The sequence below is a fragment of the Cavia porcellus genome, unplaced genomic scaffold (genome assembly GCF_034190915.1).
Source record: "Cavia porcellus strain 051 isolate PalLab524CR breed Dunkin Hartley unplaced genomic scaffold, mCavPor4.1 scaffold_24, whole genome shotgun sequence".
Taxonomy (NCBI): Eukaryota; Metazoa; Chordata; class Mammalia; order Rodentia; family Caviidae; genus Cavia; species Cavia porcellus.
In genome coordinates this window covers 55,304,374-55,323,745 of record NW_026947507.1, presented here as the reverse complement: position 1 = coordinate 55,323,745, position 19,372 = coordinate 55,304,374, and the positions used below count along the sequence as shown (strand labels likewise).

Below are 19,372 nucleotides of genomic sequence, written 5' to 3'. Positions count from 1 at the left end.
GACCAAGAAGGAGGGGAAGGAAGAGATGCCACCAGGTACACAGAAGGTTCATTAAGCTAGTCAACATATTTTACGTTTAACACTTTTCTGATATTTGGATGCTGATATAATCAATGTTTTACTTATTCAGAAGGATAAAAAAGTCAGGAGAGAAATGTTTGGTTGATAATTTTAATTGTGAAAAATAGCAATTCAATGTTACTTCCTAGAATGCTAAAATAATAAAATGCATATAAGTAAACCAAAGGAAAATCCACTAGCGACAAGTGGAGACCTGTCCTGCACGCACATTTACCAGGGTGAAATCATTTTCCATCACACACAGATGAGACTGCAAGGAAGGAACACTTGGAGATCAGACTAGGTACCCACGCTGGCATCACCTTTCCTCATCTAAGAAGTGATTCAGAAGCACACAGGAGAAAAAGAACAGCACAGTATTGAAAATTTTAACCACAAAATTAAACGTAAAATAGGGCAAACTGCTAGGGGGAAGAAAGGAACTGAGAAAGGGTATCACAGCTGTCAGTGCTGGTCAAAGAACCAGCATATTTCACAAAAAATAAACAAATTTCTAAGGGGGAAAAAAACGACAATTTCCCCAAAATGAGTATAACCTAAAGGCACAGCCTGATTCTCTGCTTTCAGCAGTAGAAATGGAGTCCACAAGGAAGCAGCAGCGCCCCTGACCTAGGACAGGAAAGAAGCAAAGTGGAACCAGAAGTCTCCAACAATTCACTATTAATTATGGGTTCCTTAAGTGGCGACTGAATGCCCCTCCTAGAGACGGGGTGTAAACAGCGTGAAAAGAGAACAAACGCATCTGTGCTCACATCACACGTGGACCTGAGGGACGAATCCAGCTGCCCGGGACCTGGCCCCACTTCTCTTCAACGTGGTGTGGAAATACCCAGTCCCTCCATAAAGAAATGCCATCTGCAGACACTATAAGCAAAGGCAAGAAAGGGGAAGAACCAACCGAGGACATAAACAGAAACAGTACATTTAAACACTGGAAAAGTATGATCAAATCAAGAATACGAACTGCCTCCATGAAGATCTTTGCACAAAGTGCATGAGTGCTGGAAAGAAAGAACAGAACCACCAGAAAGACATGGACTGGCACAACGCAGGAAAGAAGCAGAGGAACCAAACTTCCCAGAAACAAAAGCACGGAAACACCAGAGGATGCACAGCACAAAAGCGGAAGACAGGTGATGGGCACCTAGGAGCTGACTAAAACTCACCATTTTCATGCTTAAAAGTCTCTAATGTAAGAATCTGATCTAGCTGCATGTTTTACTAATTCAGAGGATACATAAGTAAACCAAGAGAAAATGTTCTTCTCCAGAAGAGAGGGAGAAATAGGATGGAAATGAGTTTTACTTACAGATTTTTGGAAGAGAAAACAGAATAACCTAGCAGGAAACACCTTTAAAAATATAAGCCAAGAACACCTTCCTGCAAGAGAACAAGCTGTGGATCTGAGCACATCTGGTGTCAAATAATCTCCGGGACAAAAGGAACCCAGAATCTGCACGAGGCAGAGCTGGGAGCATCAGTAGACCAAAGATGACACCAAAAGGCAAACATAAGGACATCAAGAAGAGCAAAGCAGTCACTAAGAGTGGGAGGATCACTCCGTCCTCTGACATGGCCACAGCACCTCAACACCAGCAGAGCAGGGAGGAGGCTGACACCCTCAGACACCCGTGCCACGAACCTGTCCTGTTTCAACACGAACCTATTGAATTTAAGTGTCAACAGAGTCAAAAGTGAGGCCTAGGCCGGGTCACGGAGGCATCCAGGGTTATGTGGAGTGACAGGAAGAGAGAAATCAAAGACCACTACAGTAGCAGGTGTTACCCAGGACAGAAAGGATCAAGTTGCCATCAGCTGACAGGGGCTGTAGAATAAGAAGGTTTTAAAGAAAAACCAGTAAACTTTCCACATTCTTAGCCAACAAAGTGTCTGTATCACATCCTTAAAATAAGGGAGCACAGTCCCTCTAACCAGGAGGACAAGGAGGTGCCTGAAGCTATTCTGTTTGTGAACAAAATCTTTTCTTGGACTCATTCTCTGTGCTGGGGAATGAGTAAGTCAAACCCGAGCCATGATGTAAGACTCTAAGTGCTAGGAATAATGTGAAGTCTAACAATTGGAACCCTGCAGTAAATTAGTAGAACAGCATGTCCTGTGAAAAACACAAATCTATTCAAGGAGAAAAGGAAAGTTTCCAGTTGGTCCCAGTGCAATTCACCATGACATCAGTGTGTAACAGCAGGAACCGTACTGAGATGTTTAGAAGCTATTTGATTTAAGGTGTAACATTCTCCTAACCCCCTGGACTCCTAAACACATTCTGAGAAAATTAAAGGGAGGTTATTTCTAGAAATTGATTTAAAAAGCAAACCTATCTCAAAATAGGAGCTAAAATTGCATACAGGAAATGAATTTCAATTAAGGCCACAAGAAAGGCAAAACTGGCCTCCCGCACCCCATTTGCTTCTGAAGGAAAAAGGAGTTTCTACTCAGGAGTCTACAGATTTACACAGGAGGGCCTGACGAACGGGATGGGGCCACACTGGCCAGCTAGAAGGGCACCAGGTGAGGCAGGCCAGTTCCTGCTGCCCTTTGCCCCTTCCCCCTCACTGGCCGGGGAAGGGGACACTGTTGGGGGAGAGGGGGAAACTTCTGGCCTGGACTGGGTGTAGACTGGCCAGACCACCTTGCAGCTACTGGCAAAAGACACGCAGACCTGGAGCAGGAAAGAGCCAGGAGAGGAACAAAGAATGCCAGAGGGGGCCACTGAGGGGACTGAAACACAGCAGACCTGAAGGCCACGCACATGGAGGTGCTCGACATAGGCCTAAAGGAGACAGGGCCAAACATGTCCTGGGAGATGGTGTATAGGTGGGCCTGGTGCAGGGGACAGGGAGGGAGCATCCCAACAGGGCCAAGAGCAGGGGCGCAGTCTCTGGACACAAGTCCCGTACCGTGAAGCTGGACTCCTGAGCTGCTCCGCTGGTCCCGCGTCCCAGGCTCTCTCTTCAGCATTTCAGCCCCAGTGACTGTCTGGACACAGTCAGATCTTCTGCACCCCATGCTCACAGCACTCAGCAAGTTCCTGGGAAACGTTCAAGGCAGCCGTGCAACAGAGTCTAGGGAGACCCAACTCCAGTCCAGCCTTCAGGAGCACTGGGGCTCCATGCGTGGCTGCACAGGCGCAGCCCCAGCTGGCCCGGCCTGCAGGAGATGTGCAGTTTGCAGGACGTGACATGACAGCCGCTCTGGGCAGAGCACACAGAGCCACCAGGGCAGCAACCACACGGCCAGCACACCGCCCACCTAACCATTAGGGCCCAGGCGCTGGCTCAGTACCGGGTCAGGGCCCGGGAGGCCAGTGCCTGGGGACGTGAAACCTGCATGGCCCCTCTGGCCATCCACTCTTCTAGTCTTCTCTGCAGGGCGGACTGTACTCACACAGGACCCAGAAGGGCCACACCAGCTGGGCGAGCATTTACCAGGGCAGGACTGCACAGCCCTCGGTCTAGGCCTATCCCAATTACACCAGTGCTGCACTGACTGGGAACAGCCCGGCCTGCGGCCCGCTGGGGGTCATGGCAGCAAGCACTAACGGGTTTGCTATTGCTGCTAATCTCGTCATCTAATTTATAAACTGAACCAAGTCCAGGGAACGCAGGGCACTGCAGAGCTCACCTGCCTGCTCAGCCCTGAGTGCTTCCCTGGGACGAGGACGAGGGCCTGCTGTGCGCTTCAGGGGGACGCCCACCCAGAGACAGCAGCAGCCCAGAAGGACAAGGATGGGTGGGAATCATGAATGGTGACGAGTAAGAAAAGGCCCTCCAAAGCCGGAGCACTCACAACGTGGCAGCGACAGGCAGTGAAAACACTGCAGCAGGCAGAAGTCACACCAACAACGGCAAAAAGCCATGGCAGACAGTGGGAAAGAACACGGGAAGCAGGCGCACAGAAGCCACAATGCGTACCCGGAGGAGGTGGAGGCTCACAGACAGCCTGCACCCTTTCCTGGAAGAGGCACTAAATATTACAACAGGCATTCAATTTCATTGTGCAATAATTTAATTAAAACTAAGATCTGTACAGAGCTTGAAACCCCTCAGCCAGTAACCTCAATTATTTTTTTAAAAGAATGAAGCAGGGCTGAGATATAGCTCAGTGGCCTAAGTACCTGCCTGGCAAGTGTGAGGTCATGAGTTCAATTCCTGGTACCAAAAAAAAAAAAAAAAAAATTAAGCCCATGATTTGGATTCCCACACTCAGGTGGACATTGGTCCACGTATGGTGTCACAGACAAGGACCTCAGCTCAGCAGATGAGGACACCAGGACTCCACTTCCTCTCTCTTGTAACTAACCAGACCACAGCATCCACACTCGAGGCCACTCAGCCATGCGCTACCAACATGCCATCGGGCTAAGATGTAAATCCACAGGAAGATTGCATCACCCGTGGAAAACTGCAACGTCACAGGGACAGCGATAAACACCTAATCAAAGGGGAGACACAATGCGTTTACAGCCCAGAAAACTCACTGTGAGGAGATTCGTTTACCTACCCTCTACTGACCCGAACATTTAATATGGAGAGGATTTTCGTCTTGTGGGTCAGTTTCTGTAACAAGCTGATTCTGAAATTCATAAGGAAAGGTCTCAAAGTAGCCAAAATATTTTTGAAAAAGAACAAAGTGGAAAGAATTGCTCAGTCAGTTGTAAATTATTATAAAACTGCAATAATTAAAACAATGTGCTATTATACAGCGATAAAAAGTATAGTTGAAAAGATCATTGCTTTTTAATATACGAAAGTTGTGCATACATGTACTCAAGAGATATGTAGCTAATGTTCTACACGTAGTAAGCATAAACTCAAAAGTCCTCTTACTAACATGGCTTAAACAGAACATGGCACATTAATAGCTACACTGGAATATTACATGGCAGTCAAAACAAACTGCAAAAACAGTCAACTCAGTCTTAAAAAACACCTCAGAGAAAAGCATGAAGTAAACTAAAGAGGTGACCACCACAAAAATACTAGAATGAAGGCTGCCACTGGGAAAAGGGAAGCAGTGATGACAAAGTGAATGCAGACAGTGCTGTTTACACGGGTGCTGCTTCGCAACCGTTTGTTAAATGGACGTTCACGTCTCGTATGATCCTTGTGTTTTATTTCATTAAAACCAAGTGCTATGCTGGGGTGGATAATAGGGAAATGTACATTGGCTAATCCACAAGAAGTGTAAATGTGTGTGCGACAAATGAACAACTAGAATAGAATACTAGAATACTAACAAAAGAATGCATGGTTTAATGAGTACACATAAGGATTCTCACAAGCCTTGATAACAACTAAAGCCATTTGCTACTCAATTATATACACATATAATAAATAGACCTTAATGGCTTGCTAATTATACCAGCAAATCGGTATAAACCATCAGTTAGAATATACATGGAGAAAAACAGCACTTAGGTGAGACAAATTTTTACCAAATAATAATATTAAATCTAGGATTACAAAATGAAGTGTATAGATTCTAACACTTTAAATTTATATATATATATATATATATATATATATATATATATATACTATAAAAAAGGATGAGACATAAGTCCCAAAATTTATATATTAGGTTTATAAGCAACAAATTGGTAGACTATTTTTATTGGTTCTAAAACCAAATTTTCCAAAAATATGAAGAAAAGAAAAACAAATGGTTATTGCACCATGTCAAGCAAGTTGGTTAACTTAGATTTTCCAAAGAAAGTCTATAATTGCTCATGTTAAATTCAAATTGACTAATCAACTAGATAAAAATTTTAAGGGTACATTTTTTTTACTTTTTAATGAAAAGGCAAAATATTTTTCATTAAAAATATTTTGAAGTAAGTATTTAATTTGAAAGTGCATTTATGTAAAAAGTATCAGCAGTAAATTAAGCACACAGGTTTCAGAGAGAGAAAGCACTTACCAAGGTAAGTTTATGTACATCAAAAGATGGAAGACAAACACATAAGCTGTAGGTTTATCCCCTCTCCTACAGTGCTAAGCAAAATACAAATATTATTCCACTATTATATCCTGATGGTTCCCAAGAAGATAACCTGCCTAGCTTTCCTGTGGACAAGAAAGACAAGAGTCGGTCTGCCCCAAGCTTCGGTGCAGAGGTGGACAAGCCCGAGCCCTTCAGTAACTCCAGGAAAGCGTCCATGCCCCTCTGGAGACACTCAGGCCACGGTCCTGCCTCAGATTTTGGTAACAGCCAGGGAAGGCTTTCTTTCCTCGCCTCTGTTACGCTCTCTAGGATACACAGAGTTATAACCTCTAGAAAGACAATTTTCAAATAACCCTTATAATCATTACATCTTCTCTTCCCTAACCACAGAGGTGACATAATCCTGTGAAGAAACCCCACAATATAGTCTACAAAGACATAGTCACAATTTGTGAACTGCATTTATATGCACTAGGAAAAAATGGAAAAAGTCCAGGATGTCAATGGAGAGCCACAGGGCTTTCCCAACAGTCTCCTTACAGCAGTGGAAAATGACTCATGCTTTTAGAGCAATCTCTAAAACCCTAAATACAGACCACAAACACTGCATGCTTTAGTGACGAAAGAGCCCGAGAGTGCTCAGCTGTCCAGTGTTCTTAGGTCTCCCCAGCCACACTGTGGTGCATCAGTTCTTTCCTGCAATGAAGGATGCTGTCAGAATAAAAGTCCCTCTACAGGACTGCATCCACAAGTCTCCATCCCTGCTGACTCTGCCAGCTCACCAAGAGAATGCTGCCTAGCATGGACAGCAGTGTGTCCCTGTCATCATCTTACTGAAATTTAGACAAGGCAGCCTTGATTGGTCATGATCTGGGCAAGCGATCCTTCCACTAAGTGACTCCACTGCTCATCCGTTAACTGTGCCTGGGTGGGCAGGAGCTAGCTTGTCTCAGCCACTTCCTAGTGGTTGAGACATAACACCCCACACCCACAAGGCAAGGGAGGCAAGGTTTACCTTGGCTCTCAGTGACAGTCCCTGGTCAACAGAATCAGTGTGGTGGAGGGGCTGGCGGAGGGGCGCTGCGGCTCTCACGGAGAACAGGAAGCAGGGAGCCAGAATCAGGGAGAGAAGGGAGCAGCTGGGGAGGGGGCCACACCCCCATCTCACAAGGCTCCATCTCCTAAGGGGACATTCAGCAGCTGTCCATGTCCCCACACCCAGTCACCTTCCAAAAGTCCTGCCTCTGACCGCATGAAAGTTCTGGGGTCCACCTTGATCTCCACCATAACACAGCTTGGTAGACTGGATGCTTTAGTAAAGCACAGTATGCCAGGGAGTGGACAAGGAATAGAAAGCAAGAGTTCTACCACCTCAGTAAAGTGTCCACAATCCAGTGGCAGGGACGCTGATGCGCCTACCTGGAAAACACGTGAATTGTTAACCTCACACTATTTACTACCAAGAAAATGGCACAGTGCACAACTTGATCCTGATGCTGCTTGAAGGACATCTACCACATCTAGGTGTGCTTCTCTGAACTCTACAATGCTATCAATTTCGAGTGACCCAGAGCAAAAATGAGATCCAAAACTCCTGCAGCCTCCAAAATATCACAGGGGCGTTGAATTCAGCAGATTCAATCTGGCTAATATTTCAGGGGCATGCTGGGTCCTCAGGAGCTTCTCACAGGATGGGACCACACAGAAGCTGAAGAATTCTGGACTAAATCCACTTTCCCTTTGTTCAGGGAGGGTTCGTACATTGTGACACTTACTTTCATGAAAATTGTGACACTTACTTTCATGAAAATCATTTCAAGCTAGCACTAGTACAGCCACATTGCTCACAATCCCATTCAAGTAAACTCAGACTGGGTGGAGGAGAGAAGCTGACCCATGGGCCAGCGAGGCCGCTCCACCCCTTTGCACAGTGGGATCCCTTCAGTGAGCGATCGCAGAATGAGAATTCTTCTCCCAAGGTGAGTTTACCCTCAGAGGATCCTGCATGCACATTTTTCCCCCCAGTGTCCTAACCCTCCAGTCTTTCCTATTCTGAGCCCCATCCAGCCCTATTCAGCCCTTCCACTGGTCATGGTCTCTAAATCCATACAAATCGGTAGGTAAGGTCATGGCCCTCTCAGACAGGATGGAAGAGTACGTGTGCTACTCCAGGACGTCCCATCTAGAAAGCACTACAGAACGCCAGAGTAGCCCACTTCTGGCAGCTGCCATGTCACACGCAGTCAGATCTCCTTCCCTCTTCAAGCCGTGAGGCAGTGCTAGAAGCATCGATCAGTGCCCATAAATACCACTGTGCCCTCAGAGCCACTCTCAGGGCCGCTGAGCACTGCTCCACATCTATACCATGGTTTAGAAAATCACAGGATGCCCCATATTGGGCCGATGGCTAAGTTTGGGGAGGAAATTCCAGTGAGCTGAACAGCAAGATTGTCCTCATCTCAGATGATCTGAATGTGACTATTTAAGGAGCCCCTAATGCCACAGATAGAGGCCAAACCTGGTCACAAGATGCGGCACATGCTGGGGTGACCACCAGTGCTAGCATCAGGCTGACAGCAGCATTCACAGCCTTCAGGTTTAAAAACAGAATCTGACACCTTGGCCATGAGGCGTCTGCATGCCGAGGGCCACGACATCCATAAAACACAAGGTAACAACCAAAGAAACCAGTGTGAGCAAACCCCACAGGAACTCCAGCCTCCTGAGCCCCACCTCCCAGAGGCCAGTGGACAGCACACTGGATGCTCAGGACAGCACCAGGAGACCTCCAACCTTGCAGGACTGTGGTGCTCTCTCCTACAACAGCTGGGAGGCAGACCCCCAGGTGCTTATTTCCCAGAGAGCCGTTAGTAGCTAGGGTGTTGTTAGTAGCTAGGGTGTTTAGACAGTTTTAAAATCTTATTATGAAATATACATGTGCTGGCAGGTCCCTGTGCTGGCTGGAGAGACTGTCTATGATGATCAAGAAAGATTCTTGCTGCCCAGAGCAGGCACAGGGAGATCAGTCTGTGGCCTGTGGCTGTCCTTAGCATGTTCTAGCAATGCTATATCAAACTGTAAAACTTAATGGAAGATCAACCTAACCCAGGCCAGATAAGCCCACTATGGGCTTCAGAGACCCAAGAATGTAGATTCAGATACAGAACTAAGTTCCAGATACAAAGATGCCTACACCGCTGAGGTCGTTTGAAATAGCAAGCAAAATCAGAACCAATGACAGGGACGTTACAAGGTCACCTTAGCAGTCAGACTTTTGCAATATGCTAGTTATCCATAAAACTATTCATTATGCTCTATAAACTCATGACTAGTGAATAAATGCATCCCAGTCTAGTGAGACCAGGAATGCCATCCAGGAAGACAGAGTGAGGCGTCCTAGGAACGCGCTTCTCTCCTGCACGCCTGACCCCACACTGGCCTAGGGTCACCGAGAATGGCCACCCGTCTGACACATGTCCTCAGCAGAGATGGGACACGCTGTGTACCTTCCATCACCTCAGCACTGCTAATGCACAGGACCCTCCCCAGTTTAGAGGTGACCATGGTCTGAGCTGGTCCCCAGGCTCCTGTCCCCCAAGCCCGGCCCCAGTGCGGTGGCAGCGGGGCTCAGGGCAAGGTGGCCAGGCCACAGGGCACTCCCACGAGGCCTCAGTTGCTGTAGGAACAGCCCAGATCTTGCCGTTCCCTATCCTGCCTCGGGGCCTCTCCCACCACTTCCCTGTCCATGCAGCTGGGCCAGGGGCAGCACCAGAGTCCCGGGCCAGCTGAGCCCCTCTACTTCCTTAGGTGCCTAGCCCAGACATCTCATCAGAGCGACACAGGAGAGACGGGGCAGAGAAGGGGCGCTATTCTCAGCCCATCCTGTTTAAAAGCAAAATACCACATGTAAACTTCTCAACATATCTCACATAACCTTTGTCCTTTTCCTCAGACGAATATGTGGGAAAATAGTAACCCTGAAGCTAAAATAGTGATTTGAAACTCAGTAATTTCTGTAGTCTTACTATGACTTCTTTTCCTTTTTTATAAAATTTAGAAGCCTTTTTCAAAAGTTTTTAAAATTTATTTCTAACCTTTCACTATGCATAGAAAGATGTCTAGAATTATTTTCTTCAATTTTAGTAATGACATTTTGGGAATTAGGTGGAATTTCACTTAATTTATTATATTTAATTTCCTACACTGGTTCATTTCCTTATAATAAAGATAAATTACTATTTGGAAAACAAAGTCATTAAGATAACTTTCAAGACTAAGCAACCAAAGAGATGGATGGGCCACTTAACAAGACAGCCCTGGGACTCCTCTGGTTTGTTCTGTGGGAGGCAGGGTGGGGATCGGAAAATTCCACCTGGGATGTTGAGTTTGGGGTGCAGAGCTGTGTGCTGTGAGGAGTGTCCCCTCACCGTGTCCGGGTGCCGTGTAGTGACATGAGAGCCCAGAAGGGGATCCTGAGTCAGGGTAGGAACCAGGCCTCACTGACCTGCAGGCAACACTTAGGGACAACGTGAAACCAGACAGAGGCAAAGCACACAGGAGACAGCGGGCCGTGTCAGGATGCCCTGCACATGGAGCCGGCCAGGAGTAGGGGGACCACGTCCCCAGGAGCGTTCAGCATCATAGGAGCCAACGACAGACAAGTTTTCATTCAGGAAAGAGCCGCCCCCATGAACAGCTCCTGAGAGTCACAGTCAGATGGAATCAAAGAAGCAGCCAGCTTGGGGTTATTAACACGGCACTATAGAGGCCCGACACGGGCAGGATACACACGAGGGTGCGGACGGAGGTGGGGACGGAGGTGGGGAACCAAGCAAGGGGGTGGGGCGAGGCAGCTGCGGCTCTAGGGCAGGAAGCCAAAGCACAGGGCAGCGTCCACTGCCACAGGCATGGGCAGGGCCAGAGTCTGTGCGCTCCATAGTAGGACGAGGTGCACAAAGGCGGTGCATGCGCAGCAGGAGTGGTGTCCCCCCACAGAAGGACTGGACACCAGAAGAGACAGAGAGGTGGGCAGGCTTGCAGGGCAGCGATCTGGACAGACAGTAGACATCTCCAGTGTGAAATCTATAAAAAGATCTTGACACACACAAGTCAGAACTTTATGAACAGAATGGGACCTGTTACAAAGTAAAGAGCTGCACTTCCTGACGCCTCACTGAAATGGGGCAGCGAACAAGCCGTGTCAAGGTCCCCTCGTGCAACGTCTAGCTCTGAGAGACATGGGAAGCCAAGCACAGAGGTCTGCCATGACAAGGGTATGGCACAGGGTGACCACAAGCAGAAACACTGTTGGGGTGAAACCAAGGTGTGGATGAAGGTTCCAAACAAGGTACCTGCATATGCAGTGAGTGGGGCTGGCTGTCACAGGCCCACGTCAGCACCGCTAGCAGACTAGCACTGGCGGCAAAACAAAGCAAAGTAACTTCAGACACATTCGATTCTACTAAAAATATGCCTGAACTTGCTTAGAGAAATAAGTTTCAAAACAATGAAAGTAAATGTATTACCACAGAAAAGGTTATTAAAAAGCAAATTAAGTTAAGAAAAAATGTTCCTCAGAAAGCAATTTTCTCCTTTTCTGACAGTGATTTTATAAAAACAGCTAATTACCAGGTAGCATGTGGAAGACCAATTAGTTAGTGAGAAGCAGAGACAAAAGTATTTCCCGGTAAAACACAAAATCAGAACAGTAGACCACAAGAACTCAGGAAGTGCTCTAACTAGAGCTGTTTTTACAGGCTTACTATGTGCAGACACCGTTAAATTTCACACGCTAGTCTCAAGGCAACTCTGAGGAAAGCAAGATGCCTGCTGCCCTTTAGGCAGATGAGGGACCGGACTGCCTTACACAATAAGAAACACCAAGTGGCTGGCCTGCAGATCCCAACTGACCACCACTCCCACAGCTTTGCTTCAGCACCAGCAAGGGGATGGAAGACTCTGCACGGCAGGGCAGACTGAGTCCCTGTGGCTATTATAACACGGCAGACACCGTGAAAATTAATGAATAGTCTAAGAGCTTTCACTTTTTGTGTTATTTTTTTATGTAACTTCACAAAATCCAACTGCTATCTGTTCCAACAGAACAGTAGAGAAAATTTAAAAGAAATTTATTTCAAGGAAATATACAGGAAAAAAAGAAATTCACTGGGTATATTGCTAACAACAGGTCGAAATCTAAGTTCTATCACTCCAGAACTCACAAACATATTTGCTGCGTGTCCTGGTTACTTTTCTCTCTTTGTTGAAACAAAATACCTGATGCCTAAAGTGAAGGCAGGAAAGGTTTATTCAGCTTACAGTTTGTGGAGGTTTCAGTCCACACTCAGCTGACTCCAAGGCAGGGGGGTGTGGCTAGGGGCAACTGTTCTTGGATGCCCCAAGCAACAAGAGTGAAAAGGGCAAAAGGAAAAAGCACGCTTCCTTCTCTCCCTTATGTTGTATGCTGGCTCTGCCCCTGGGTGAGTGCAGCTCTCACACTCCAGTCCCAGCACTAGACAATGAACCAATCACAAACGCTAGATTCAGCCACCGCCATGACAGCATGAGGTCTGGGGGGACGTCCAGACACAAACCATAGCCTGTGCAAAAGCAGCCTACTGAATGGGTCTTTTCCCACTCTCTAACCTGCTTTTGAGGTACCTGATGCCATAAGCTAGAAGTTCAAGTTTCATATGAACACCGAGTTTGAGACAGAGAGTATACCACCCAAAGATCTGTCACAGCTACACATTTTTATGCCTTCTTTAAATTAGAAAGACCAAAAATGAAGCTCACATAGTAAGAAATAAATCTTTTTATGTTAAAATATAGACATATAAAATATACTACCATTAGAGAATTCTAAATTCAGAAAAGTAATTGCCTACTTCTTAGGTAATGCATTATCACAGACTCCTCTAATGACAGGAAAAATGACTATGGAAAGGGGGAAAATCTTGAACCTGTGAAAGTGGAAAATTTCCTTCATCCAGCAACTTTTAAAGGCAGTAATTTATAAGTGAGAAGCCTGTTATATATCTACATATGACCAAAAGAATTAAGAATTTCCTAAGTCTCTTTAGCCCTACCAACCCTGCTTTATTTCTCATTTGAACATGCTACATAAAATGTCAAAAAATAGGAACTGAACCAGAAAGATTTAAGCATCTGGAAAAGTAAAGCTGCAGAGTAATGATCAAACAACAAGGTAGCGAAATGCAGGCCTCAAGATAAACCCTGTGTGGTGAGGCCCCGTCCAGAGCTTTGTTATGGGCAAAGTCTACTCAGCACCAACACAGGGATGCCCCTGGCAACTCTTGGGTGCCTAATGAAATAGTCTCCAACTATTTAAAACCAGCAATGGAAGACACTAAAATTACACTCAGGAGTTCAGACAAAAGGCTGAGGTGCAAATACCTGGATGCCTTGTTTGTCTGTAATGTCATAGGAAGAAATTCACCCTAAAACATAACTTTAAAATTAGCTTAAGTGCTTTTCAAAGCACACAGAACAAACACATCCTTTATATGACATATAAAATGACTGAGCACCTTACCTTAGTCCAAAGATGTGTGACTGTTCATAGTTGAATAAAGAATGAATCTTAGCTTCAGAATTTAAAATGATAAGTCGATCAATTATATCCTGAAATACAGAATGAGACTATGCTTTATTGAAACCACTTGAAAAAAATTAAATCAATAAGTATACATTTAAATTTGTAATTTTCAAAATGACTTTCACATTGGAATTACATGGGAAACTGTGTTTTTAAAAAGCCACTGACGTGGGGAGAACATGGCGGACAAATAACAGCAGCCACAGAGGCTCTCTGAGATTACCAGCTTAGAATCCAGGAGTGGTGCCGTGTGAGGAGTCGTAGCGAGGGGAGATGTACCCTGCCGACCCCGGAACGAACTAAGCTGAGAGAAACCAACTGGAAATGCAATCCTGATGCTATAACTGGAACAGATACAATCTCAGTGCGGAAGCTGGATCCCGCGCCATTGGAAGCCGCGATTTGAATTTCCTGCTGCTGATACTGCATCCCAATCCGCATGGCAGGGAGAGAGACACGCGAAAGCTCTGAGAGCGGGAATCCGCGAACCAAACGGCAGGAGAGCGGGACTGGCAGGGAGCCCTACATCGACCTGCGGTGAGTGAGAGAAATGGGGACCCTTTCGTAAACTAGGAGGCTCCAACAGAGGACATTCTGAGAACAAGCAGACTAGCCGGAACAGGGCCCTGCAGTGACTTTAGTCGCATATTCCCCTCTCAAGCAGGAGTGGTGGGGAGCGCTTGGCCTCGTGACGCTCCGGATCCAGTAGGCTAGCCCAAATCAGGTCCCTGCACCTGGTGGTGCACCCTAGCAGTGAAGCATTCAGTAGGTTGACCTGGAGGGGCAGGCCCAGCAGAGGCTGCCCAGGTCTGTGTCTCCCTAGTACACTGCAGTGGGCGGGAACACCTAGCCAGCAGATTCAAACAAACTGTAACAGACAAAGAAAAACAAAAAACAAAAAACAAAACTGGGCCTCCTACATACGCTTGTATGGAAGGAACAAAACGTATGGGAAAAGGGAACAACAAGAAAGGGTCCTGAGTCCCCAATCCTGAGAACACTGATGCAGGAAAGGTAAATGCAAAAGAGAATGAAGACAAAAAACATGCAGTATCAAACACGGCACCTATAGACATAAAGCGGTATCTCCGGAGCCTCATAGATGAGTTCAAAAATGAAGTATTTAATGAAATAAAGCAAGAAATAAGTAGAATAGTTAGAGAAATGCTAAGCACCGCCCAAGAAAAAACAGATGGTGGAATGGAAGAACAGAAAAAACGGGGAGAATTGTTTGATCGACAAAATAGAGAAAATGTGAAGAAGGTTCAAAGAGATTACCAGGAAACTAAAAACTCTATTGAAAGCTGGCATAACAGCTTGAAAGAAACTAAGGACAGATTATCTGAACTGGAGGACAGATTTGTAAGGTGGGAGCATGAAACGAAAAACTTCTTAAAAATAACAAGAAAACAAACAGCAATAATACAAAGGCTTGAAGATGATAAGAGGATCTATAACTTAAGAATTAAGAACATAAAAAAAGAAGTAGGGACTCAAACAAATGAACTACAAAAGCTATTCACAGAAATAATCCAGGAGAATTTCCCTAATTTAGCAAAAGGTAAAGATACTCAGATGTATGATGCATACAGGACGCCAGCCACCCACAACCCAAACAGAGCTACACCCAGATATATAATAATCAAAATCCCAGAAATCCAATATAAGAACAGAATATTAAAAGCCATCAAAGACAAGAAACAGATCACTTACAAGGGAACACCCATCAGAATTACAGCAGCCTTCTCGGCGCAAACCATCAAATCACGAAGAGCATGGGGGGAAATAATTCAAGTTTTGAAAGATAATAACCTCCAGCCAAGATTGATATACCCTGCACAACTGTCCCTAAAAATTGATGGAAAAACAAGGTGCTTCCAGGATAAAGAGGAACTAGGGGAATTTGCAACCACCAATTCAACTCTACAAAGATTACTGCAGGATATTCTAAAAATGAAAAATACCAAGATTCCAGAAACAGTGGCAGAGCGGCCACAATGAATGGAGCAGAAAGAGAAATGAAGAGGACAAACTGACAACTAATGACAGAAAAAGAGCTCAACAGAAATGAGGCAGAGAAGGTTGGATGGTACGAACAGCCATTTTGGAGAAAACAAGACATCATAATAGGTAGTGCTGATTTAATATCCTCTTGTTTTGAAGTTTCATCAAGCTTTTGTTTTTCTGTCTCCATCCGTTTTAACGTGTTGTATCTTATTGGATTTATTATATGTGATAATATAAACAAAAACTTTTATAGACAAGGAGATTATACAGAAACCATTGTTCATTTTCTGTTAGTTGGTTCTAAATACCCTGTAATACTGTCATTCTCTTGAACGGTTTTACATTGTCTTGATATGTTTGATGTTACAGTATACGAAGTTATACCCAAAGATTTTAAGGGAAGAGACACTATGGTAACTACTATTATGTCGAGATTATCTTGTAGTGAAACACTATTTTGCTTAAATGGCTATGTTTTGACCTGCACTGTTTTGTTATATCCTCTTTTTTAATCTCAATCTCCTTTTTATTATCTACTTTTTCATTTTTATCCTTTTAATTAAGGGAAAAATAAATAAAAAATAGCAGGATAAAAAAAAGCCACAGACCTGTGGGGTCCCCATCTTAGCAGCTCTGCACTAAATGGTCTGGGTGTGGCCTGGGACTAGGAACAAGAATCTGTGCAAATTCCTAAAGTAAACCTAACACTTGGCCAAAGGTGAGGGCTGCTCAGTTAGACTCCACTTTGGAACAGGTGAGCAACTCATAGGGTTAATAAAATGATGATAAAACTGGAAAAAAAGTAAACTACTTTGAGAAGCACACACCAAGTCACAAATGTGGAGCATGAACAATGGTTCTAGTATTTTTATCTATCAGATTTTTGAGATTTCAGTAATTAATATTCTCTGGCTCCTGTGGCTGAGCACTGAATCACTAAGGGACTTTAAAATGCCCAAAGCTGAGAGCCACTCGCTCTGCCCAGGGCTGGGCCTCCAAAGCCCCCTAGTTGCCACAGGCTGATCCCATTGCTGTCACATAGCTCTGAAGCCCCTCTGCAAGCCTGGCTGTAATGCCCTGCTTTGGGGGTGCCTGAGACACCCACTCCTCTCCCTCACTGCTCGTGTTCCTGACCCAGAACTCTGCTACCCCACAGCGAGCTTTTTGACCAGTCGGGCAAAATAAGAAAGGCTCCCCCTGCGATAAATCCAGGGAAGCTTATTCAGGACTCTGGGGTAGAGATAAAAGACCATGTCATCAAACAAAGAGACCAGAGAGTGGGGCCAGAAATAGGAGGAAACAGTGGGTAACTCAAAGTCACACTCCAAAACACAAGTTAGAATACAGCACAAGCTGGCTTCCTGCTAAGTTTACCCATCAAAACTTCCAACCGCAGACCTAGGGACAAGCGTGCTATTTCACAGTGCCTCGTGGGAAAACAGACGTGGTAATCTGAATCCGTGAGCACTGACGAGCTCGACCATGACCAAGAGACCATCCGTTCTCCGGCCCCGACACTGTCACCTGCCACTGCCATGCAGCTGTGCACACCTCACATTAAACAGGGACAGGCACCGAGCCGCCCACCAGGCTGTGCCCTTGGGGGTCCCTCCCATTCCCCGCCCCACCTCCGGCACCTGCGCCTATGTAGTGTCCCCAGCCATCTGCAAGGGACACACAGCCAGGCTTTGGTGGCTCCCAAACACAGGGGTATTTCCTCCCGCTTGATAATCACAGTATCGTTACTGCTATGTTTCCAGAGTTCATCCTCACGGAGCAGCCTGGTGGTGATCACGGACCACTAACACCCTTCCTGGAAAGGGACTGTGGCCATGAGTGAATGGTCATTAGTGCGGCCCGAGGATGCACACCTCCTCCTGACCAGAAGCCGGCCTCAGACTGCTTGGTCCAGTAGCTCCACAGTTCCGGTTCCAGACCTCAGCCTCTGGGATGGCAACAATGCTGGAAGGAACCCACATCATCAAGAAGCTCACGGGGAGGACGCTGCAGCCGCCGGCCATGGTAAGGTGCGGTCAGGAAACCCACATCGCAGTGAGTCCTTTCTCCCTGGACAAGGTCACAGGGCCTTCAGCCTGCCTTCCAGGAAGCCTGCCTGTGATAGCTTCGGCTCCTGAGCACGGCATCCTAAACAATGCAGCAGCTTCCCAGCAGCAAACCACTGAAAGCAAGCCCTGGGCTTTGCAACAGCAGACTGGACGGCAGAGGAGCCCTGCTCTGACAGGGGCTCCGCAGACCCCAGCGCCTGCCTCTATGCCGCTGCCTCACAGACATCTCTTCCTGGAAACAGGCTGAGGGGCGAGGCAGAAATGCCCCCGGCCTTGCCCTCCCAGGGGCGTCTGGTCTCTGGGGAGCCTCGAAGTGACACTAACATGACCTGGCAAGGTCCACCCTTGGCATTTTCCAAAGCAGGGGAGGACAAGAAAGCCTCGCTCCCATTTGGGGTTCAGTGAGTCACCTCCTCCCAGGACCTGCAAATGCCGGTCTATTTGGAAGCAGTCTTGCAGAGGTAATCAGAACTTTTTTCTTTTTCCAATAATGGGATCTGAGCCCCGAATATGTTGAATTCTCAGCCCTTTACTTTTTACTTTGAGACAGGGTCACACTAAATGACTACACTGCCTGCTCTTGTGATTCTAAGGTAATCCAACCTAGGTCATCCCAGTGGGCTTAAATTCAAGGCACACGTCCTCAATAGCAAAAGACAAGGCACTGAAGGTGGAGAAGAGGGGACGGTCTTGTGAACACAGAAACGGTAGTTAAGCAGCAGCGAGACAGGAAAGCGGAGCTGAAGGGCTGGGAAGGCCCAGGGAGAAAGTGGCCCTGCTGCCACCTGAGGACTCAGGACTCTGGGGGCCCTGTTCCAAGCCACCGTAGGACAGCAAGCCAGCGAGGGGAGCGGCAAGGCCTATGGGGGAACGGAAGGCACTGGGCCTCTCACCTGCAGGCAGCACCAACTAGAGGCAGAGATGCCCGCACGGAAGCAAGCGCGGGGCAGTGCCTCATCCACGACAGTGACCCGGTCTCACACACCCAGTTAAACACAGCTCCCGGAGGTGGAACGGCTTCACTCCCTGCTTGAAAGCCACCCAGTGGAAGTACTGCGCATGGCGAGAATGAGCTGTGCATGTCTGATGCGCATGACTCGATGACTTTGGAACTAAAAGACCCTTGTGGAACCGCACCTGGATTCATGCAGCAGTTATCCATAACCTCTAAAACCTGCCCCCTCGGCTGTGCTTCAGTTTGTGGTGGACAGGAATATGTAATGGCCACACGTGTTGGGCATATCATAATACATCTAGTAACAAGGCTGAGGCAGAAGGACTGCAAGCTTAGAGCCAGCCTGGGAAACTTGAGGCCCTGTTAACATAAAATCAGAAAGGGCTGGGGATGTAACTAATCGGCAGAGCCTTTGCCTAGCATGCACAAGTCTCTGGGTTCTAGCTGTACCGGTGAGGGACAGACAGGGAGGTGGTGGGGAGGAGAGAAGAGAGAAGAATAAGCATAGGACAATCTGCTGTCTTACCAACTTTCAGGCATGTGACACTGTTAGCTGTGGGCACTGTGCTAAGCATCAGATCTTTAGAACTCAGGCATTCTGCATAACCAACCTTTGTGCCCTGGCCGGACATCTGCCTGTTTCTCTCTCGCTGCCCCCAGCCCCAGCAACGGATATTCCGTCCC

At 46.5% G+C, this 19,372-nt stretch overlaps 1 protein-coding gene across 9 annotated transcripts in view; it reads right to left on the bottom strand.

The window, feature by feature from the left end:
* The window catches only part of Tbc1d32 (TBC1 domain family member 32), a 227,335-nt gene that overhangs the window by 131,928 nt on the left and 76,035 nt on the right, over window positions 1–19,372 (bottom strand). For all 9 annotated transcript variants that reach the window (XR_010042767.1, XR_010042768.1, XM_063235087.1 and 6 more), the window contains one exon: window positions 13,598–13,686. Coding sequence is in view for 7 of the 9 variants with exons in the window: in XM_063235087.1 (XP_063091157.1) it covers window positions 13,598–13,686 (89 nt within the window). In the remaining 2 variants the exon portion in view is untranslated. The remainder of the gene's footprint in view (window positions 1–13,597; window positions 13,687–19,372) is intronic.